Source organism: Chelon labrosus (assembly GCF_963514085.1).
Source record: "Chelon labrosus genome assembly, chromosome: 3".
Lineage (NCBI taxonomy): Eukaryota > Metazoa > Chordata > Actinopteri > Mugiliformes > Mugilidae > Chelon > Chelon labrosus.
In genome coordinates, this window is record NC_140339.1 from 32,237,767 (window position 1) to 32,263,071 (window position 25,305).

The following is a 25,305-nucleotide window of genomic DNA, read 5'->3' on the forward strand; positions in this document are numbered from 1 at the left end:
TTAGAGGCAACCCTTCACAGAGACATGGAGAATTACTATTGATCAGACCTTGCATGCCTACTCTCTCTGTTGTTTTTTACACTGACCCTCTCCCTCTTTTCTCTTTCCCTTATAACCCTTTCTCTCTTCTGTGCCCAGGAGATGTCAGAATTAGAATAAGAATCAGCTTTAATGGCCAAGTATGTACACATACAAGGAATTTGACTCCGGCAACTTTTCTCTCTAGTACAGAAGCAACTTAAATAAGTGAAAAAAATAAAATAAAATAAAATAAGATAAAATAAAAATAAATCTCGATCTGTACACATAAAATATAGGATAATATATACACCAAACCAGGGTTATTGTACAGTGAGTATATACAACAGTGCAGAGTTATTGATTATTGTTCATGTGGATGGACTCACACTCTGTGACTGCTCAGAGTTCAACAGAGCGACAGCCCGGGGGAAGAAACTGTCCTTGTGACGTGTGGTTTTGGCGTACAGTGCTCTGTAACGCCGGCCTGAGGGGAGGAGTCTAAACAGATTGTGACCAGGGTGTGAGGGGTCTGTGGTGATTTTCCTGGCCCGCTTCCCGACCCGGGACCGGTACAGGTCCTGGATGGAGGGAAGATCGGTACCAATGATCCTCTCTGCAGACCTGACTGTTCTCTGCAGTCTGTCCTTGTCATGCCTGGTGGCGGATCCAAACCAGACTGTGATGGACGTGGTCAAGACAGACTGGACTATTGCAGTGTAGAAGATGATCAGCAGCTCCTGAGGCAGGTTGAACTTCCTGAGCTGACGCAGAAAGTACAGCCTCTGCTGGGCCTTCTTCCTTACGGAGTCTATGTGGAAGGTCCACTTCAGGTCCCGTGCGATTGTGGACCCTAGGAACCTGAATGAATCCACTGTGGGGACTGTCCTGTTGAGTATTGTGAGAGGAGGGGTTGATGGGGGACTCTTCCTGAAGTCCACTGTCATCTCCACAGTTTTGAGCGGGTTTAGCTCCATTTGGTTCTGACTGCACCAGAGGACCAGCTGTTCCACTTCCCTTCTGTATGCAGACTCGTCGACGTCCCGGATGAGTCCAGTGACGGTGGTGTCATCTGCAAACTTCAGGAGTTTCACAGAAGGGTCCCTTGAGGTGCAGTCAGTGGTGTAAAGGGAGAAGAGCAGTGGGGAGAGAGCACATCCCTGGGAGGCGCCAGTGCTGAGGGACCTTTGAAAGTCCTTTCAAACCTGGAGTAAAAGTCACTGAGGTCCTCAGCCAGGTGGGGGCTCCCCACAGGGTGGGGGGATGGTCTCCTGTAGTTGGTAATGGTCTGCAGAAGAGTCGTTGGCAGAAAAACGGTCCTTCAGCTTTTCAGTGTAGTTCCTCTTTGCAGCCTTGATCTCCTTTGTCAGCTTGTTCCTGGCCTGCTTGTACAGGTCCCGATCCCCACTCCTATAGGCCTCCTCCTTGTCCTGGCGTAGTCGTCTCAGTTCTGCAGTGAACCATGGTTTGTTGTTGTTGAACGTGCAGAAGATTTTGGTCTGCACGCACATGTCCTCACAAAAACCGATGTAAGATGTCACAGTGTCAGTCAGTTCATCCAGGTCTGAGGCCGCAGCTTCAAATACGCTCCAATCAGTGCAGTCAAAGCAGGCCTGTAACTGCATCTTTGACTCGTCTGTCCACCTCTTCACAGTTCTCACTGCAGGCTTAGCAGATCTCAGCTTTTGCCTGTAAGATGGGATGAGGTGGACCAGGCAGTGGTCAGAAAGTCCCAAAGCAGCGCGGGGGACAGAGCGATATGCGTCCTTTATTGTGGTGTAGCAGTGGTCCAAAGTGTTCATGTCCCTGGTGGGACACGTCACGTGCTGTCCATATTTAGGCATGTCAAGTTTGAGATTTGCAATGTTAAAATCCCCGAGAATGATTAGCAGAGATCCGCACGGAACAGCGGTCCGCACGGAACAGCTGGAAGCCCGGGAGCCGTAGTGCGCTGTCCGGGATGTGTTCACTGAGCCAGGTTTCAATGAAGCACAGGGCGGCTGAACGGCGAAAGTCTGAGTTCTTGGTTAGGAGAAGGAGCAATTCATCCATTTTGTTAGGCCGAGAGCGGACGTTCCCCAGGTGTATGGACGGGAGAGCGGTGCGTAATCCCTGCTGCCGCAACTTGACGAGCGCTCCAGCTCGTTTCCCGCGCCGGCGTCTCCGTCTAAATCCACAGAGCGCTGCTGCTCCTCCGACCAGAATCTCCAAAAAGCAGTCTGGTTGAGTAAAAAAGGTCCGGCACTGTATAGTCCTATTTTCAAGAGTTCCTCTCTGCTAATTTTAATAGCAGAGGGAGTGCAGAAAACTACACTAAAAAGTAAAACAGCAACAAGTACTAGAGAGCACAGTATCGAGGCGTCCGTCTGCGGCGCCATCTTGGAATAGATTGGGGGATACCATAAATTGTCAACAGACTGGCTAACTTTTAATTCGTAGTCTCCCTTCCTGTTAATTTCTCAGTGCCTAAACTTTTGGGTTTTTATAAATAAAGTGTTTTGATGTATTCTTTATGGCAGGATTCCCCCAATTAACTTTACCTAAGGGCAAAATACACTGCCTGGCCAAAAAAAAAGTTGCCACCTGGATAACCAAAGAGGTACGAGACTCCTATTGGATATTTATTGCATAGGTGATTATTTTTCAGCTGACAACAAGTTATTTAACCCCAACTGATGCAATGAGTAGCTTCTCATTTCTCAAACAACCATGTCAAAAGACACATCCAGTGGTCGTGAGAAAGATGATAGTCTGTTTGAGAAGGGTCACATCATGCATCAAGCAGAGAAAACGTCTAAGGAGATGTAGGCAGGCAGAAACTACTCAAACTGGGTTAGGAACTGTCCCAACGCATTATTTAAAATTGGAACTACTACACTACAAGATCTTGGTGAAAAATTAATGCATCTTGTGACATTGCAGAAGCTTATCAAAACAATGTTTTTTTTGGTGGCGACTTTTTTTTTGGCCAGGCAGTGTATTTTGAAGCATGCCAAGCCAAGAGTCAATACATCCCTTTTCCCCTGTCCCCATTGCACCAATAACAGTTGTTTAATGTGTAGATGCTGTTTTTACTGCTACTATCATTATTTTTTATTACTAGTAGTAGCAGTAGTATACAGTTGTTATTTGTAGTAGTAGCAGTAGTAGTAATAATGACAATTAAGGCCTGGGGTTCACAAAGCCAGTTTTGTAGCATCAAACCAGGAAGAAAATGCACTCTTGCCACAGCAAAGCAATGCATACGTGGTGCGAATTATTATCTTATATATTATGACAATACATGGGCAAGACATTTGGATTTTGTGGGCCAGATGTGGCCGATGGACTGCTAATTGGGGTTTAGTGCAAAGCAACAGTTTTTCTTCTTAGAAAAAATACAAAATACAACAAATGATATAACTTAGGTACATGTATACTCTCTCTCTCTCTCTCTCTAGATAGATTTGTTGTTTTGTTTTGTTTGTTTTTTAAAAATAAAATGTCCCGACATCTACTAGGTGCAGTGCCATTAATTTTCCAATACTGTCCAATACTTTGGTTTACATTCTAAAGTCTAAACTAGGATGATGGTAACACATGGAAAACATAACATATTAGAGCATGTTGCCAATTTTAGGATTAGTATTTAGCCCAATGACCCTTAGTCTATAACCTCACAGAGCTTCTAGCATGGCAAAGGAGTCTCTTGCTAATAGATGTGGAGAAAGGCAACTGATTTCTATTATAATGAAAACATCTAAAATCTCTCATAATGAGCCTATTCTAATGTAGCCTTTGAACCATTTTATGAAATCAAGTAAGCCTGACAGTCTTAATTCTAATGCACCCAACACTGGCTGATTTCTTTTCCTGGCAGTCATGCAGCACAGTTGAAAAATCAATACATTGGAAAATCAATTGTTGGATTGGCTCGTATTGTTGGCTCCATTGGACTGAGTCTTCCACTCAAAGTTTCTCAGTGTGAGTTTTTAAGAAATACTTTGTCCATTGTGCACTGCAAGTGAGTTATGTTTATGACCATATTTGCTTTGGATAAATTTGCTGGGATCGTGATATCGTTGTATTTCTCCTTATCCTATAGAAGCATGTACAGCTGAAACCAGATGTTTACATACACTGTGTTAAAAGACACATAAACATTTTTTCCTCACTGTCTGAAGTTAAATCAGACTAAACCTCTCTTGTTTTAGGTCAATTAGGATTACCAAAATTATTTCTATTTGCTAAATGCCACAATAATGAGAGAGAGAGTTTGTTAGAGAATTGTTTATTACTTTCTTCAAAGTCAGAAGTTTACATACATTTCCTTAGTATTTGGTAGCATTGCCTTTAAACTGAATGACTTGGGTCAAACGTTTTGGATATAGTGTGCTGGAATTCTGGTCCATTCCTCCTGACAGAACTTGTGTAACTGAGTCAGGCTTGAAGTCCACCTCGCTCGCACACGCCTTTTCAGATCTGCCCACAAATTTTCTATAGGACTGAGATCGGGGCTTTGTGATGGCCACTCCAAAACATTTATTTTGTTGTCCTTAAGCCACTTTGTAACTGCTTTGGCAGTGTGCTTAGGGTCATTGTCCATTTGGAAGACCCATTTGCACCCAAGCTTTAACTTCCTGGCTGATGTCTTGAGATGTTGCTTCAATATTTCCGCATAATGTTCTTTCCTCATGATGCCGTCTATTTTATGAAGTGCACCAGTTCCTCCTGCGGCAAAACAGCCCCACAACATGATGCTACCACCCCCATACTTCACAGTTGGGATGGTGTTCTAAGGCTTACAAGCTTCCCCCTTTTTCCTCCAAATGTAACGATGGTCATTATGGCCAAACAGTTCCACTTTAGTTTCATCAGACCACAGGACATGTCTCCAAAAATTAAGGTCTTTGTCCCTGTGTGCATTTGCAAACTGTATTCTGGCTTTTTTATGTTGCTTTTGGAGTAATGACTTACTCCTCGCTGAGTGGCCTTTCAGTCCATGTCGGTACAGGACTCGTTTCACTGTGGAGAATGACACTCTCTTACCAGCTTCAAACATCATCTTGACAAGTTCTTTAGCTTTTGTTTTGGGGTTGATTCGCACGTTTCGGACCAAAACACATTCATCTCTGGGACATAGAACCCGTCTCCTATGATGACTGGACATTCCTATGTTTTCTATACTTGCGTATAATTGTTTTTTTTTTTTGTTTTTTTTTTAAACTTTATTTATTGGTTTTCACAATTGAAAATGAAGCATCATATATACAGAAATACAAGAAGAAGAACAAACTTTTGTTCAAAAGCACTGTGATCAGTTTGTGCCCTAGGAAGATGATCATCCTCGCATTGAATACCAAATATGGCCGTGAGGGGGTTCGGGTTTATTGGTCTTTTACACATCTTGGATAGGGCATCAAATATAGAGGTCCAGTAGGTCCAGAGTTGACAGGAAAAAGCTCACTTTTTGAAACATTAATCCAGAAAGCTCGGTAAAACGATCTAGTGTAGTCATAATGTGCGACAAAGTACATTATATTATTGTTATGTATCACTGATATATAACAATAAATCATCAGCATATAACGATAACTTACGTTCTTTTCCATTCCTTAATATGCCGCGAATTGCCGATGAGGAGCGCAGTGATGCTGCGAGAGGCTCGATAGCTATCGCAAATAAAAGGGGTGACATTGGGCATCCTTGCCTCGTGCCACGTTGCAACGGGAAATATTGGGATTCTATATTATTAGTGCGTACTGACGACATTGGGGATTTATATAACAATCTTAACCATGATATGAATTTTGGACCAAATTTAAATCTCTCTAGACATTGGAAAAGGTAGCTCCACTCGACCCTATCGAACGCTTTTTCAGCATCCAGAGAGATAGTTACTTCGGGTAATGGCTGATTGGGATCCGCGTTCTGCATGATATTTAAAAGCAGACGAATATTAAAAAAAGAGAGGCGATTTTTTATAAAACCAGTTTGATCTGGAGAGATAATCAAAGGTAGGGTAGCTTCTAGGCGGTGAGCTAAGATCTTAGTTAACAATTTGCAGTCCACGTTCAGGAGTGATATTGGATGGTAAGATCCACAACTAAGGGGATCCTTACCCTTTTTCAATATAACTGAGATGGAAGCCTGAGAGAACGTGGGTGGAAGTTGGCCCTTGACAAAGGATTCTTCAAAAAGAGTGAGTAAAATTGGCAGCAACTTATCTCCAAATCTCTTAAAGAATTCGACCGTGAAACCATCAGGTCCTGGAGCTTTAGCATTTTGCATACTGTAAAGAGCTGATCTAGTTTCCTCCAAAGACAGAGGTTCTTCCAATTGCTCCATAAATGATTCGCTTATTTGAGGCAAATCCATGCTCTGAAAAAACGACTCCAGCCTAAAAAGGTCGTGAATCACCTCAGAGGTGTAGAGGGAGGAATAAAATACTATAAACTCATTATTTATCTCCTGCTCGTCATTAGAGATCTGACCGTCATGTTTACGGATACTTGTGATCAGTGTAGAGGCTGTGAACTGCCTAATCTGTTGGGCAAGAGTCTTGCCTGCCTTATCTGGGTGTTCATACAGATTAGAGCGAGATTGAAGCAGTAGCTGCTCTGTATAATGGGTGGTCATCAAGTTGAACTCTGTCTGCAGAGCTGACCTCTCCTTTAAAAGTTCAGGGGTGGAAGCAGTTGAATATTTACAATCCAGCTGATGAATTTGGTCTGTGAGATCTTTAAGGCGCTGTTTCCTATTCCTGCCCTCCCAGGAGGTGTATGAGATAATCTCTCCTCTCAAAAAAGCTTTAAGCGATTCCCAAAGAATGCACTTGCTAATATCTGGTGTATCATTCATGGACAAGAAAAAATCTATTTGTGTGTTTATATGGTTAACGAACCCTTCATCAGTGAGTGAAGCATTGCTAAAGCGCCACGGGCGCCGAGTAACTTTCTTAGGGAAGGATATTTGCAAAATTACAGGTCCATGATCAGAGATGACAATGCTTTCATACCTGCGATCTCTGACTGAGGTCAGCAACTGGCTATCAATTAAAAAATAATCAATGCGCGAGGAGGAATGATGCACAGGGGAGTCACCCCCTAGAATAAGCCTGTGTGTGTTTAGGTTGGGTAATGAGGATAAAAAAGTCTTCAGAAATTGTGCATCGTCTCCGTTCGGCACATATACATTAGCCAAAATTATAGGTATATTATACAGGGTACCTGTGGCCACAACATATCTCCCTCGGTGGTCTGCAGTGACAGTCTGCATAATAAAAGGAGTATTCTTATTAACAAGAATTGCAGCTCCCCTAGACTTGCTTTGATAATTGGAGTGATATAATTGCCCCACCCACCTTTTGCATAATCTGTTATGGTCAGAGGACGTGAGATGGGTTTCTTGAAGGAAAGCGATATTAACATCAAGACTTCTCAAATGGGATAAAACTCTATTACGTTTGATAATGTAATTAACTCCCTTGGTGTTCCAACTAATACAGTTCACTGTAATATCATCATTACTCCTGGTCAGCACTGAGTTAACCATAATCAGAGGTAGACAAGGAATTGACTGCCGTTAGAGCATCCACAGGATATCGCTGACAGTGCCACACACCGATTAATATAAAATAGTAAGTTATACATACAAACAACAAAAAAAAAAACACTATGCCCCCTTCCCCAAATTACCTCTCCCCAAACGAAAGGTAAGACGCCCCATACACACTTGGTACTCTTCCATTGCGTTTTCATATGCAGAGAAAAAAAAAAAAAAACAACACACTGCTCCTTAGAGTGTTATATGTTTCAGTAGTCACAACTAAAGAAAAACTAAAGGCCCTGCTTTCAGTATCTAGGTATAAACATGTAGAACCACTCATGATAATAAAGGAAACTAAATATGTACACAAATAAAATATTGTGATCTCCTAGAAACGAGGATATGAGCTTATGAGCTGCATATCAAAATGTAAACAAATGAACATACCGGTACTCTACCTCAGCTGAGCCTAGGATCAAAAAGACTCATGATAAATATATGCAGTCCAACTCTTGATGTGCGTAATTGTTCACCCAAATATGTCCCATACCAGAAATAAATAAATAATAAATAAGTGTCTTTCTTCCTTCCTTGTTATTAACAGGTCTATAGAAAATAAATGAGAGACTGACTATAACTCGAGTCAAAAAAAGACATAAAATAGATAAATAGATGAAAGGATAGTAATATTGATGATAATATTTGGAAGGGACGCAAAAAAATTAAATCAGCTCAGGGCAGCAAAAATATACATCACGAAAGGTTACAGTACCAGTGGGGGAGATCAGCATATCGAAACACCGGTAACGTTTTCCTACGTCTCCGTTTGGCGAGAAAATCTTCCACATCTGCGGGTATCTTGAAGGAGTGTGAGACGCTGTCGCAGGTGAGACGCAGGTCGGCTGGGTGGAACATGCCATACTTGATGCCCGCCTGTCTGAGCTTCGCCTTGACCAGGTTAAAAGTTGCTCTACGGTGGCTAAGCTCGGCGCTCATATCCGGGAATATGTGGACCCTCGCCTCTCTGAATTTTAGTTCGCCCTTGTTTCTGGATAACTGCAGGATCTTTTCCTTATCCGAGTAGTGCAGTCGCACAATCATGGGCCTGGGGCGGTCGCCGAGTTTGGGTTTTGGAGCCAAAGTTCTGTGAGCACGGTCAAGCACCAAAGGGCTCGGTACCTCCTCTCCCAACACCTTGGTAAAAAAAAGAAGCCATGAATGCTGTGGGTTTGCCGTTTTCTGCGCCTTCAGGGATTCCGATAATTCTCAGATTCTGACGGCGGCTTCTGTTCTCTAGGTCATCATTCCGGTCCTTTAGATTTCCGATCTCCCGCTTGAGCTCCAAAATGACGCTCTCCATGCTGGTGATGCTGGAATCATGACGGTTCAGCGCGCCCTCGATCTCCCGAACAGTAGTTGCCGTCTCGGTGTGTGTGGAGTGCAAAGATGCCATTTCAGCTCTGAACTCCGTTTTTAGAGAGGCGATGTCAGCCTTTGTGTCCCGTCGGAGAGCCTCGTGGTGTTGTTTGATTTTAGCACGAAAAGTCACCATCTCTTGTTTGATTGTATCGCCCAGTAGTTGATGAGAAGTATCCATCTCAGCTTTAAGTAACTGGAAAAGAGCGTTCTCCTCGGGTTGCTGTGTCGGTGATGGAGGGTCCGGGTGGTGGGTGGTGGTAGCGTTAGCATTAGCCATAAGCGTTTGCTTGAGTGAGGGGCTAGCTAAACTTTGCGCCGCTGCCTTGGCCAATTTCTTCGAAGTTTTACTCGCCATGACATGCACAGGTGGTTCTACAATATATGCGCTGCAGAGTTATGCCTCCAAAATGTTAAACTGTCGTGTCCTACTCAAAGTAATAAGTTAAAATATACGGAGCGTTTTAGACTTGTGGCTACTCCATGTCGGGTGCCTTGCGTATAATTGTTTGAACAGATGAACGTGGCACCTTCAAGCATCTGGAAATTGTACCCAAGGATGAACCAGTCTTGTGGAGCTACACAATTCTCTTCATGATATCTTGGCTGATTTCTTTTGATTTTCCCATGATGTCAAACAAGGAAGCAGTGTGTTTGAGGTGTAGCTTTAAAGTACATCCACAGGTGTGCCTCCAATTAACTCAGATGTTGTCTGTTAACCTATCAGAAGCTTCCAAAGCCATGCCATCATCATCAGGGCTTTCCTTCATTGTTTAAAGACATAGTGATCTTTGTGTATGTAAACTTCTGACTTTGAAGAAAGTAATAAAAAATTCTCTAAGAAATTCTCTCTCTCATTATTGTGGCATTTAGCAAATAGAAATAATTTTGGTAATCCTAACTGACCTAAAACAGGAGAGGTTTAGTCTGATTTAAGTTCAGACAGTGAGGAAAAAATGTTTATGTGTCTTTTAACACAGTGTATGTAAACATCTGGTTTCAACTGTAACTATTAACATGGCTTATGCCTCTGCGTCCCGCTCAGGGACGTCTTCGCCACGGCATGGACCCCTTTATGATCGCTTGCGATCATCTAATTCTTCCTCTTATTATTATTAGGGGTCCATGCAACGACGTTGCAGGATCCCTATTGATTTTGTTGTGATTTTTATTATTCTTCTTCGCTTTCGCCATCGCCTTCGTTTTTTTTTTCTTGTTCCCTAAAAGTGTCTGCTCAGGACAAACTGCAAAGGCAAAAGGCATCAAACCTGGTAACTTGGTAGAAGTCCTAGCATGTCACTTTGCCAAGGTGTCAATACACATGCCTACAGCTAGGTGGCTCTACAATAAGCCAATTTAGGTTTTGCCTCATATCTCGAGAACCGCGTGCCTTAGAAACAAAATTCTTCCCTCTGATTCCTTATAGCCCTGGTTCTAATGGACTAGGCCACGCTGATTTCCGCCTGCCATTTATTTCCACTATTTTGAAAAAATTGCACCTCAAAGCAAAATCTACTCCTAGCCCGTTCATCCAGTTCTCACAAAACTTGGCATGTATCATTTATGGACAAAGATAATGAAAAGTCCTGAAAAAAACTATAGCAGGGTTATTAATTATAATGTTAATGGCTAATTCATTTTATGGCGTGCAACAGTATAACTCAAAAGCTAATATTTTGTGAAGTATAATCAAACTTCAGATCATTGATAATAATATGATTCTGTACAAGCACCCCTACTTTTGTGACCTTGGTCTCTAGGGGGCGCTACAACGGCAACATTTCACTATCTCAAAAACTGCAATAGCTAACTTCATGAAATTTAGCATACACAATCTGTAAGCTATTGTGTAGATGCCCATCAAGTTATGTGACATTACTTCAACAAGGGGCGCTACAGGTGACATGGAAACATTTCATATGAAAAGGCCTATAACTTTTGAAGTATTCACCCAATCCTTATGAAACTTAGCAACCATCATTATAATATGCTACAATCATGGCAAGTTTTGTGAAATTCGGGCTGTAGGGGGCGCTACAACCACTACATATTTATATCTCACAAACAGCCACAGTCACCTGGTTGAAATTTGACAATAATAATCTGTGGATGACACCTTACAAGCCCACCAAGTTTAGTGCAATACGGTATGTAGGGGGCGTTACTGGTGACTTATGCCTCTGCGTCCCGCTCGGGGACAACTTCGCCACAGCATGGACCCCTTTATCATTGCTTGCGATCATCTAGTTATATCTTTTATTGTCCTTCAGTGCCCATACACATTTTACTGGATTTCAAAGTGATAGTTGTGACATTGTCAGTGTATTTGCCCAGAGGTGGTAAAACCTCCAGACAGGATGTGATAATATGTGTCATAAGAACTCAGCAGATGGACACACCCCCACACGCACACACATTAACATGTTGTTGGTCCCTCTGAGGCATATATGCCCTATTTTCATAAGGGTTTCTCTCTTTTTTCTCTGTTTTCTCATATCCACAAGGAAGTAAGGTTTGTCTACTTCAATAGCAGGGAAGAGTTGGTGTTCCAGTATCCTTGATTGATTTATCTAGTATTCTGCTGTGGAACAAGGAATGATTATGTGAGAACAAACAAAATACATTTGACAGAAAGGGAACAACACACGGCAAAAGGCAGTGTTGAATCAAATGTGTGCCACTGCAGAGAGGACTATAGCCTCAGTGAATTGAGTGCCAGCTCAACCAAAAGAGCTATCAGGGCGCAAAATCGAAATTCGAAATTTCATTTCATATGGATCTGCAGTGTTCTCATATAGTTTCAGCCCACAATGTCAGCTCAGATGCTTAGTTACTAGTAAGGAGGAGTCAAGGAATAAAAGTATTTGTGTACCCTGTGCATATATACAGCATATTACGGTTTATCAAGGTTAGGGTTTGCACAGTCCTGTGAATTGGAAAACTCTGCAAGCATTAGTTGGGTTCTACATTCAATCTTTTCAGTGTCCTTGTAAAATAGCTTGTCTCGAACTGTATAAAGTGTTGTTTGAGCTGGGTACCAGGAAAGTTGTCAGCACCACAGTTTTGTGTCAGTCAGGCACAATGAGACACTGTAAGATCTGGTTTAACTTGGTTTATTCCTGGCGAGGATGGCAGGCAATTGATGCTGGTTTTATCTAAAGAAAAAATAGGTAACATTGTAGTGAAACTAAATACATAAGGATACAAATACATCATTCTCTTTTAACTATAATCAACATAAAGCGTTATCATACAAAATTAACTTTAAGTAACTAAATGATTATCTTTCACCACAGAAATGTACTAACATAAGAACTCACATTTTACTCAAACAATTGCACAAGGAGAGAGCCCAGGGTTCTGCTGCAAGGTTTCAAAGGGCCGCACACCTGCACAGGCTCTCATATATACAGGCTCTCATCAAGCCAGACTCCTCCTACTTCCTACTTCCTTCAGATCCCTCCTCCTCCTACAGTCCTTTTCACACAGAGATCACACTACAAGGGCACTAAAATACCTGCTCACTGCGTTGCCTGCATTCTGTAATCAGAGGCGTAATGTATCAACACATAAGCCTTGGGATCTAGTGTGATGAATTATACGTATATACATCAGACATACCCTTCATATTATTAGTTTGTAAACAGTAATACTGTTCAGACTGTAAGTAGCTCCTAGACCTCTTTGTCTTCCTAGTTTGCGGTAATTCTCTACATTTTCATCGTTCCTGGAATTTTAAGACATTAATTATGCCAGTCAATCACAGTATTAAAACCACCATTAGAGTTAGGGTTAGTTGGTCGAATAGTAAATAACCAGGCAGCAGTACCATTCAACTCTCCTAATGCCTTCTGGGTAATGTAGTTCCTAACTAGTGCTCATAACAACACACCTTCCCTTCTTTTAAAACATTTTTCTTGCAAATGTCTTGCAAAATCATCACACATGAACTCAAATAGTATCCCTGCTGATACATCTATAGGTGCGCCAAAACAAACAAGCTCATAATATTCAACATTTTTTTTTCCAATTGTATATATTCAGACTCTTGCAGTCAATCTTTCTGTTTTTTTAATTGTCCTTCTCGGCTTGCTGCATGTTTCCTCAGATGGTTTGACCACAGGACCTGCAGCATCCAATTACTTCAGATATACTGGAATGAGCCTGTTCATTGCTGGAATGTCCTGCTGTGACTTTAGGGGCATCCTCAGAGTTGTCACTGTTTTTATCTGGCCCTTGTGGTTGCAGATCCACCTGGTTTCTCCTCAGAGTTACTCTATCCCCTGTTTGAATCTGATAGGAGCACAGAGCAACTTCCCTCTGCACACATCTCTGCTTTGACCAGATGCTTATTATGTGATCACTTACACAGACTTGCTCCCCAGGCTAAAGGATGGGCAACTTTTGTCATGTCACTGCTTTTGTTTCTGTTTCTCCTTCTCTCTTTCAACTTTGACTTTGCCAGCTACTTTGGGAGTTAACAGTTCCTCTTACACTGAAAGGTTGGTGCGTATGCGCCACCCCATCAACATCTGAGCAGAGACAAACCATTCTGCAGTGGTGCGCTATGGTAGATCATGAAACTTTTGTGAAAGTCCTCAGATCCATCATGTGCTTTCTTCATGATACTTTTCATTACTTTCACTGAGCTCTCTGCAAGGCCATTGGACCTGACGTAATGTGGGCTTGAGGTGATGTGCCATGCCTTGGCAAAGGAAGCAAACTCACTACTTGAAAACTGGGGACCATTGTCTGAGATTACCTCACGTGGAACACCATGTCTTGCAAAGACAGCTTTCAGGAAAGAGATGACTGCCTCGCTGGATGTCGATTGCAGTGTGGCGACCTCCTGGTAGTTTGAGAAATAATCTGTCACAACTATGTTTCTCGGTCCATTACAGTCAAACAAATCCCCACCCACCTTGTAGTAAGGCCTGTTGGGAATGGCACGTGGCATGAGCAGCTTTGCCTGCTGCTTGGGTCTGTAAGTGGGGCATATTTCACATGATGCTGTGTTCTGGCTGATGTCTTGGTTCAGTCTTGGCCAGTACATGACTTCACAGGGTCTACGTTTACATTTTTCCTCACCTAAATGTCCTTCCTATATCTTCCCAAGCATCTCTTTACGCAGTGACGCTGGGATTACAAACTTGTTTCCTTTGAACACAATGTCATTCACAACTGACAGTTCTGCTCTGCACTGCCAGTAGTCCTGAATTCATCTCGGACAGTCATTTTTCTGTGCAGGCCATCCTTTTGGTATTGTGTTTTTGAAATCTCTCATCATTTCATCTGACCAATGGTGACGGGAGCTTTGATAAGGACACGAAGTGGGCCATCTTCGAGAAGCGGTCAACAATGGTAAGATCCTGTTGATCTGCTCCGTTCTGTCATCTGACACAGGAAGAGCAGAGACAGTCATGTCAAAATAGGCCTGTATGTCTGCACTAGTCTCTTTGTCAGTGTTTTCAGCCCTATCCACTGCACGAAATAAAGTGTCAGCTGCAAACATGTACTTTCCCAGTGTGTATATCGTTGTCACATCATATTTCAACCTTATTAGCCTCCTTTGTATCCTCATGGGACATTCATTCAATGGCTAAGACATGATGGAGACCAGCGGTTTGTGGTCTGTCTCCACTTCGAAGGCTTGTCCATAAATGTACTGATGGAACCGTTCACATGCGCATGTGCTTGCCAGGACTTCTTTCTCAATTTGAGCATAAGGGCCTTGAAGCATGCCACTGACTGCCATGTTGTGTCATGTTACTGCAACAGCATCACTGCTCCAAGCCCATACTGAGATGCGTCAGCTGAAATCCTGGTTCTTTTGTCTGGGTCAAAGAACTTAAGCACTGGTTCCTCTGTTATGAATCTTTGTTTCTGGACCGCTCCTCGTTCACTATTGCAGAAGTCTTCCTGGGGTCTGACTTTACTCCCTCCGCGGAAACGACATCCCAAACGAAGGTCAAACTGTTCACTCCAAATTGACATTTTTCTTTGTTCTTTGTTCAACCTCAGGTTTACTTTTCTTGTCAAATCCAGCACCTGCTTCAGCCAGGCGTCATGTTCGTCTTTAGTGCCCCCCCCCAGACAATGATGTCATCCATTGGTATCAACTCCATCACATATCACCTGTGTGCTCGAAGATTAAGTGGATGTTTTATGGTAGATCCCAGGTGCTGACAGGATACTATATGGCAGGCGAAGGAAATGATATCGGCCCTCAGGAGTATTGAAAGTGCACAGTTTTGAGTTGCCCTCATCCAGCTTCATTTGCCAAAAACCTGATGATCCATCGAGTTTGCTGAACCACTTGGCGCCTGCGAACTGTGACATGATCTCCTCTCTGGTAGGCAACTTGAAGTGCTCTCTTTTAATTGCCTTATTCAGGTCTTTTGGGTCTAGGCATGCTCTCAGTGTCCCATTTGGCTTCAGCACATTCACCAGTGAGCTCACCAAGGCTGTTGGTTCATCACCTTTTTGTATGATGTTCAACTTCTCCATATGTGTGAGCTCCTCTTTCAGCTTTTCTCGTGCAGTTTAACTACAGCGCGAATGGCCCCTTCCTGCATGCATGAACTACAGGTGCCACATTTTCATCGACATGAATTTGTGCTCACCTGGCAAACATCCAGGTCCTTGAAAAACATCTGTATACTTCTCCATGAGTGAGTCCTGATCACTGCGGGACTGTGGTGTCACCATATAGACTCTTTTGACCAAATTGAGCTTCACACATGTAGTGAGACCATCCTGAACATCCTGGTCAATCAGTAGCTGAGATCTCAGGCGCCTGTATTTGAAAGTTACTACACAGCGCCCTTTAACTGGAATCCTTGCCCCAGGACCCAGTGTAAGCAGTCACTTTGATTTTCACAGGATGAATTTTGCTTTTGACTCTGAGAGTCTTGTAATTAGCTATTGACGACAAATTCACCTGGGCTCCAGTATCAAGCCTGAATGGTATGATTGTGTCATTCACGGCTACTGTGTCATTCTCTGTGTATCTTACTTTGCGTTTTTGCTTTGGTCACCGTTCTGTATGTTGTCCCTCCACAGCTCCTTAGCCTGTGCCTGCGTCTTCTCTGCTGCCCTACACATATGCACTGCCTTATCCAAGGTTCAGTCTTTTTTGCGCAGTGACCGTTCTCTGTGTCCATTATCTGGGATTCCAGCGACTATTTTATCTTTTATAAGCTGGTCCTTCAACTCTCCAAACTCACAGGATGTGTGAAGCTCTGCCAAATACTGATCAGAACTGACTCCTTGTTTCTGATAACACATAAAGACTTGTGTCTTTCATAAGTGACATTTGTGCATGGTATAAAGTACTCATCAAACTTATCCACTGGGACCTTAATTGTCAGCTCACCCTCGTTTAGCTGGAAGCTATTGTAGATTTCCGAAGCCTGCTCACCGATGACATGCAGGAGAATGGACGCCTTCTTCTTGTCGTCATCTCCCCTGCTCCACTTTCTGCAAGATATATGTTGAATCTCTGAATTGTTTCCAATTTTCAGCAAGACTGCCATCAAACTGCTTAGATGATGGAGGGGTTATCAAGTTATCCATTTCGGCAGGCTGCGGTAGCTTGAGCCTTGTATCGTCTTGCCAGTTTTTAACTGTTAGCCACCGCTGGCTGTCGTAGCTGTCGCCGCAGTCTCTGTCCGTCTCAAACAGTTCGCTTTTTTTATTTTACTCTCCCCTCACTCTCCTCGTCTCTCCAATGCTTTCTAGGTAATGTAGTTCCTAACTAGTGCTCATAACACCACACACACTAATGATGACTGCTTGTGCCGCTTTGAATCCACTTTGTCTTCGAAGAGATGGACTGTAGGTTGTCAGTCATGTGTGCAGAATGTAATTTCCTGCCAAGGCCTCCTCTGGCTTTGGAGAAAGGACAGAAGCACGCTAACACACTCTTACACAAACAAGCACACAAAACACAGACTCTCCCAATACCCTGGTCTGCATAATACATTTTGCCAGCCTCCCCATCTTGTGCAATGACTTTGCTCCATCCGTGCCTATGTTTGTTAGCCAGTCACACACTCACACACATGCATAGCGCTCAGCAGATGCTGAGGCAGGCTCCCTGCCTGCAACGTAACCCTGCTTGATCCTCTATCAGACACACACACAGATACACACACACACCCACTCTACCCTGCCGAGTGGTAGACTGCAAGCTATTCACTCCTTGTCTACTGACAGGGAGAAGCAGTCTGTCAAAAACATCAAACCAAGCCTGGCTTAAATGTCCAATCCCCTTACCCATTGGACAGGGTTCAGTGTGGGAGTGAACTGATTTGCAACCGCTCCTGCTGCAGGATAGACCTTTGAGTAGCACTACTCCTCTTTCTTTTGTGGAACAGTCAGTCTGCATTGAATTTGATTGGCGGATATCATTTATAACAAAAAGAGAGATGCGGATTGTGAGTGATCTGTCAGGTGCATTTGCAGAGTTTATCAGCTTAATCGGCAAAACTAAAAGGAACAATATTGCTTAACTTAGTTAAATCAATTATCTGCATTGCCTTTGCACACTGCTGCAGCTTTGAAAACTTTCACACACACCTGTGTGTGCATAAAGAAATCAGGACTGTCAAGAATGCTCAAGTTTTGCTTGTTTCATTTGTCATTTTAATTCGGATCATTACACAGAGATGAAGTGCTTATGTTTTTGCTGCCCTAGTTTCTCTGGACATCAGCCAAAGTCAATTGTCTTCCAGCACCATGTTTCTGCTTGTTTTACATAACATTTTGTTTTGGCATTTCTGTCAGTGTTACTGTCACTTTAATGTTTTTTACCCTTTTTTGAGTTTTGTGAATACGTTGAGGTAAGACAGCTCTTTCTGTGTTATTGTTTCTCACTAATAAAATGATTATGTTAAGCTACATATCTACAGTGGGTAGATAAAAAAATTCCCTTGCTGGTATACAAGCAGATAGTCATTGGGCCAAAAGTCATTTTTCGTACTCTTGCCACTGTGGATATTCGTACCACCGTAGATATTTGACAATCCTCATCCTGTTTCTAGAGGAAGTGCCTCTTTTGTGAAATTTCTAATCTGGGCCAAAGTTGTAGACAGACTAACCAACCAAAGAATATTGCAATCTCTAGAGCCATGCTAACAGCTTTGCTAAAGAGCAAGGGTAATCATGAATCTGATTTAATATCCCTTCTTTCTCCATGTTGCAGCTGTTTCAGTAGAGCAAACATACTTGATGATTGTTAGAAGTCATATAAAATCTCAAACATGATAACATTTATTGATTCATCAGTAAGGCTTTCCACTTTACTGATCTATTACAGTGCTCTCTCACACACACACACACACACACACACCCCCACCCACCCACATGCACACACACCCACCCACACGCACACACACGTATGCACCTCTGAGAAAATGTCAGACACACCAGGAGTTAACATTGGCATCTGCTAGAAGCCAGGGCTTTGTGCTACCCTGAACAGGTCAGTTTTTATGAATGTGGCCACTTCTTGCTGGAAGCCAATATTTCTGTCTGCTTCAGTATTCTCTCACTATGTGCGCGTACGATTAAGGCAATTATGTTGCCTCTTCACAACACCACTACCCAGAACTGAAAAGCGAGGAGAATAGAATACACAGAGCAGAGTAAGCGAGGGAAATTTAGAAACATAAAGAGAGACAACTCATGAAAAGCTGTCTTTCGTAAAAGGTTGCAAAAGTCGATGGTGTCCATTGAGTTTCCATACTGACTAGAGACAGAAAATGTGCATTAAAGCATCAGGGACAGTCTTTACACCATACATTGCAGTGGGTGGTAGTGAAGTGGACTGGGACTGAACATTAACTGGATAAATCATGTGTTTGTTTGTTTTTTTTCTCCAGAGCTGGGGTTGGCATAGATTAAAGAAAATAAATAGAAATCAAAGCTGTTGTGCTCATCTTGCCCTGCAATACACAGTCCATCCACGTTAGTTCTGATCACTGGCTGCCTCAAGGCTTTCTCTCACACGTCTTCCATCCTTCTCTCCCTTCTTCCCTCTCTTTGTTTACCACATAGACGTTGATTTATGTTGGCTGCACTTGGCAGAGTTGGGTGGCGTGGGCGAGATACAGCAGCTGAAGGGGAGAGAGGGAAAGTCAAGGAGGAGGGAGGAGAGGAAGCGGAAGCGAAAGGCCAAATCAGAATGATGCATCAGGGGAGAGAAACAGAGAAGAGCAGAGAGGAGGAAACAAAATACTGAGGGTTGGATCAGAATAGTAAGTGAGCAGGGAGAGATTACAGGATGGAGGATGATGGGGAGGTTGGGTTAAGAGGCAGGGAGAGGTGGTGCACTGGCCGCAGGTGTCTCACAATGATTTGTATCATTTATGATGCTTTTTCTCGTCAGAACACAAGGTCTCCTACTGCCGTCTCTCTGGCTCATTCGCTCTTGTGTGTCTCATTCTCATACCCCTCATTGTCTTTACTTGAATGCATTAACCTCATCAGTCTTACCTAGTTAGAAGTAATTTCATCACTTTATTTGCCATGGGCTGTTGCAGCTGAGCTGTCATAAGACCATTAAAGAATATGTATAGTTAAATCAGATATACTGAGGGGTTATAGAAGCAGCTAGGTCACTGTTTTGAGCCCCTCTGTGTTAATGGTTAAGGGTTTTTTTTTGTTTGTTTTTTGAGAAAGTATTTACAATAAAAGCAATTTTCAAAGCTTTTTGAATGCCATGTTTACAGTGGACAGAAAACACTGTGTATTTTTAAGATCAATATTTGCTGTACATAAAGATTTTAAATAACTTTAAATTCATAACATCTACTGAATAAAAAAACAAGTACAAGAGAGTTGCCATCGTCAGACATGATCATGACAATTAAACAATAAAACAATAAAAACACTTCAAGTCTGTATAACTTTTTTTGTATGCTTTTTGTTTAATTGTATACCAGCAAAAATCATTTAATATTAAAAGAAACATCATAAAAAAAAATATATGAGTTTACATTTCTTCTTCTTTTTAAGTGTTTTATATGTTTCACAAGTGTTTCATTTAAATGTCATGTTATTTACATGTGTGCCTATTAAGCCAGGAGTCGTTAAGTTCTCATAATGACAATAAAGACTCTTGAATCTTGATTGATTAGTTATTCAGAAAACCACTAAAAAGTCTGAAAATGTATTGACACCACTCAGTGTCTTTGATTTAAAACAACTACAGTCCCTAACAAACGTCTTGTCGCTTATCCAAGTTGTAGGAACAACAAATAACAACTTGACTTGTAGTTGATCAATTGGAATCAGAAATGGCTTATAATAATAATAATACATTTTATTTGGGGCGCCTTTCATGGCACTCAAGGACACCTTACAGCAACAAACAATAACAACAACAAATAAAAATAATAAAATACTAGATCACTAAAAGAATGTTAAAGGGAGTAAGCCTGTTTAAAAAAAAAAAAAACTTCAAACTTATATGATAGGCAAAGGCCACTTGATTATGCTTATTATACCAAAATAAAGTCTTATCATTCATTGATTTTTATTATTTAATTAGGCCAGAAAGGTCAGATTTTGCTTGGACAAAAGTCTTAGTGCATACACAAATAATCCACAGTAGAAATTATACTTTATTTTGAATACACAAACATGCTTCAATAACATCAGAACATAAAGTCATGGTGCCTTGGGAAAAAGAATTAATATCGTGTATGACTCCCATGAGCTTGGAGGACTGCATCCATACATCTCAACACGAGATTCTACAGCCTCTGCTACATGTCGAATGTTTGCACCATTTTTATTTAATATGTTTGCTAACATCTGCAAATTATAACTAAACACACTTCAGTTTAGGCTGTAATATGTTTTGCTAGTATGTGGTCATAAAGCAAAGTATTGGACAAGATGATGGTGCTATAAGAAAAGTCAGGGGCGCACCAAAGTTAACATGAATAAGAGTACCAAAGTCTAGCCATCTGAAAAATCAAAATGTCAGGCTCGTGTGGAGGAATTGTCAAAAGATCACCATCCTTTTTGTAACATTAAAAGCTTTTGTCTTTCCTCTTTCTGTGTTTTTGCAGCCGGTCAATTGAGTCAGTCGGCTCATTTTTCCCTCCAGCTGCCTTACACTGTACTGGGCCTGGGACGCAGCGCAAATTTCCTGGACCACCTTTTTGTCGGCATTCCCAGGCCAGTTGGAGAGACGGTGAGGATGTATGAAAGGGCTTTATTGTCTAGACACTTTGCAGGGTTCTGCAGCGTCTATGGGCTGTATGGTCTCATCAAGTATTGGATGGAGAATATTTTATTGAGGTGTGTTCATTTAACAGACAGATTAAAGATAAGAACAGTGCTGTATAATCAAAGTAAATCCCTTGAAACCCCAGAGTGTAAACCACATCTAAATACAGCATTACATAGTAAATTGGCAATTAATTCATGTCTGAGCACTCAGGTGCAGAATGTACAGTTGAAACCAGATGTTTACATACACTGTGTTAAAAGACACATAAACCTTTTTTCCTCACTGTCTGACGTTAAATCAGACTAAACCTCTCCTGTTTTAGGTCAGTTAGGATTACTACAATTATTTCTATTTGCTAAATGCCACAATAATGAGAGAGACAATTTCTTAGATAATTTTTTATTACTTTCTTCAAAGTCAGAAGTTTACATACATAAAGATTACTATGTCTTTAAACAATGAAGGAAAGCCCTGATGATGATGTCATGGCTTTGGAAGCTTCTGATAGGTTAACAGACAACATTTGAGTTAATTGGAGGCACACCTGTGGATGTATTTTAAGGCTACACCTCAAACACACTGCTTCCTTGTTCATCATGGGAAAATCAAAAGAAATCAGCCAAGATATCAGGAAGAGAATTGTGGTGCTCCACAAGACTGGTTCATCCTTGGGTACAATTTCCAGATGCTTGAAGGTGCCACGTTCATCTGTTCAAACAATTATACGCAAGTATAGACACCATGGGAATGTCCAGCCATCATACCGCTCAGGAAGGAGACGGGTTCTATGTCCCAGAGATGAACGTGTTTTGGTCCGAAACGTGCGAATCAACCCCAGAACAAAAGCTAAAGACCTTGTCAAGATGATGGCTGAAGATGGTAAGAGAGTGTCATTATCCACAGTGAAACGAGTCCTGTACCGACATGGACTGAAAGGCCACTCAGTGAGGAAGAAGCCATTACTCCAAAAGCAACATAAAAAAGCCAGATTACAGTTGCAAATACACACAGGGACAAAGACCTTAATTTTTGGAGACATGTCCTGTGGTCTGATGAAACTAAAGTGGAACTGTTTGGCCATAATGACCATCGTTACATTTGGAGGAAAAAGGGGGAAGCTTGGAAGCCTGAGAACACCATCCCAACTGTGAAGTATGAGGGTGGTAGCATCATGTTTGGAGCTGTTTTGCCGCAGGAGGAACTGGTGCACTTCATAAAATAGACAGCATCATGAGGAAAGAGCATTATGTGGAAATATTGAAGCAACATCTCAAGACATCAGCCAGGAAGTTAAAGCTTGGGCACAAATGGGTCTTCCAAATGGACAATGACCTTAAGCACACTGCCAAAGTAGTTACAAAGTGGCTTAAGGACAACAAAATCAATGTTTTGGAGTGGCCATCACAAAGCCCCGATCTCAATCCCATAGAAAATTTGTGGGCAGATCTGAAAATAATAATAATAATAATGCATTTTATTTAAAGGCGCCTTTCTTGGCACTCAAGGACACCATACATACATTCAAAAGGTGTGTGCAAGCGAGGTGGCCTACAACCCTGACTCAGTTACACAAGTTCTGTCAGGAGGAATGGACCAGAATTCCAGCAGACTACTGCGAGAAGCTTGTGGAAGGATACACAAAACGTTTGACCCAAGTCATACAGTTTAAAGGCAATGCTACCAAATACTAAGGAAATGTATGTAAACTTCTATGTAATAAAAAGTTTTCTAATAAATTCTCTCTCTCATTATTGTGGCATTTAGCAAATAGAAATAATTTTAGTAATCCTAACTGACCTAAAAGAGGAGAGGTTTAGTCTGATTTAACTTCAGATATTGAGGAAAAAAGGTTTATGTGTCTTTTAACACAGTGTATGTAAACATCTGGTTTCAACTGTATGTGCCAGCTGGAGGAGGATGTAGTCTTGGTTCTCAGTCTTGATTGGTTCACTTGCAACATCCAGACGCAAGACAATGTGAGACGACATTACAGCTGGCCTTTGTTGCCTCCAGTTCTTTAATTTAATTCAGTTTGGGTGTGTCCATGCCTTGACACAAAACTATTTAAATTAGCACAGTGCCACTCAGATCTCCATTCTCTCCGTTTTTCTTTTTTTTTAATTTTTTTTTTACTGAAAGTCTTGGGTTTGTTTTTGAATTTATACATACATCACTTTAACACAAACTACCAGTATTTTACTTTTACAGAAATTTCACCATTTCTTTTACCTCTGCAACTTCTGCTATTTTATCAGGTGTATCAGGACCCTTGTTTGTGTTACAAGGAATAGAGTGGAAATATATAATACAGATAGATGTATTTTCCAAATGGATTACAGAGCTCTCATTTAATGTATAGATGATCTGGCCTAACCTGACAAATTGATAGGAAGAGAAATACCAACACTTTAGTTTTCTACTTTGAGCTTCACATACATCTTTGTTTGACAACCCTGGAAGTAGACAATATAAGAATGACTCTGCGGATGTGTGCTTCTTCTTATTTCTTCTTCTTTCTGAATCTGAATCTGAATCTGAATTATTGTACTGATATAGTAAATAATTGATGGGGCATATGCTATTAATCTATTCACATTTCTACACTTCACTACCTCAAATGTCAGCTCTCTTCGGTTGAGCTCTCTCACTATCTCTGCATTCATCTACATCTCTGTTTTCTCTCTCACATTGCGCTTGTCACTCTCAATATTAGGCGCGACGGTGGCCTTTTTTCCCCACTCCCGTGCGGTACCAAAGTCTTCGTCAAGCAGCAGATTAGAATTGCAGATGACTCAGTCTACGACTCAGAAGCTGTAGTGCACCAATAACGCTCATCACAAACAAGCTGCTTCATTCATTGTCCCCATTCTGCACGCTCCTTTTCCCTATGCAATGTGATCTTTTTTTCCACGTTTCCTCCTCCTTACCCATTCCTTCTACAAAGTGAATTAATGAGTGCCTAAAGATGTGGCCCATTATGCAGAGCAGATTGTTTTCCCCAGAGGAACTGTGGAGCAGAATAACTCCATTGGGTCTACCTGTAATGAGGAGGAGAAACTTGTGAAATGTCAGTAGAAAAGAGAATGATTGGAAAACCTGACCACTATACCATCATGCTCAGTCAGCTAGTTTGAATCTCTCTGTTAGTCATCTCTCTTGATTGTTCTTTATTTTATTTTATTTTATTTCAATCCTTCTCTCATTATCTCACTGTCTCTCCCGCCATTCCCTTTACAATTTCTCCTCCACTATGAGGGTTGCTGCCTGCTGTTTCACACAAGGAGAGGTTTTGTAAAATCTGAATAAAATCTTCCATCTGCTGTCCAATCATTCCTCTTCTTTTATTCCTCATCTTTCTCTGAGTTTATCTCCTTCTGTTCACTTATTTTCCACCCAGGGGATTCCCTTTGCTGCTCAAAGTGGTTTAATTCACTAATCAGTGTCCTGCTTGTCACTCTCACTCTCTCTCTGTCTGCCCCCTACCCATCTCTGTGTCTGTCTCACTCTCTCTAGTGTGCCAGTTTCCCTGGCTTTGAACCAGAATATCTCTCTTTCTCTCTGAAGATTTGAGATCACTTTTCTCATCCAAACAGCCAGATCAGATCTGCTCCCAGGCAGCAGACTCGTCTCCAGCTCTGCTCCCCCGCCAGTTGCTGCACCAATGGCAGTACTTTTCAAGAGCAAAGCGACATGGCTGGCAGCAGGAATGGGCTTGTTATGTAAAAAGCAATGCCATCACTGCACGGTTATTCAAAATAGCTGCAAGATGTAGTTCCTATCAATTCGTAACCGAGCGGAACGTAAAATCACTTCCAGATTCTGACAAATGTAGAATTGGAAATGTTAATTCCTCCCAGCTACAAGAATGATCACATATAATCATTAATACTATCCCCCCTTCTCTATTTACATCCCTGAACTCTTAATCTCTAATGAGCCTAAACACAACCCCGAATGCTGTGCAGGGGCTAAATCAAGACAGACTCAAAGAATGTGCATAAGAGAGCTAAAGGTAACTGATAATGGTGTGGGGCTTTTTCTATAAATAAAAGGACTGTTGCAGATGTTAAATACAGTCTGTGTCAGTCACATGGCAGATC

The 25,305-nt window shown here is 41.7% G+C and overlaps 1 protein-coding gene across 2 annotated transcripts in view; it reads left to right on the forward strand.

The window, feature by feature from the left end:
• itfg1 (integrin alpha FG-GAP repeat containing 1) overlaps positions 1–25,305 on the forward strand; it is a 202,917-nt gene that overhangs the window by 158,903 nt on the left and 18,709 nt on the right. For both annotated transcript variants that reach the window (XM_084541942.1, XM_084541943.1), the window contains exon 15: positions 21,042–21,166. In XM_084541942.1, coding sequence (XP_084398068.1) covers positions 21,042–21,166 — 125 coding nt within the window. The remainder of the gene's footprint in view (positions 1–21,041; positions 21,167–25,305) is intronic.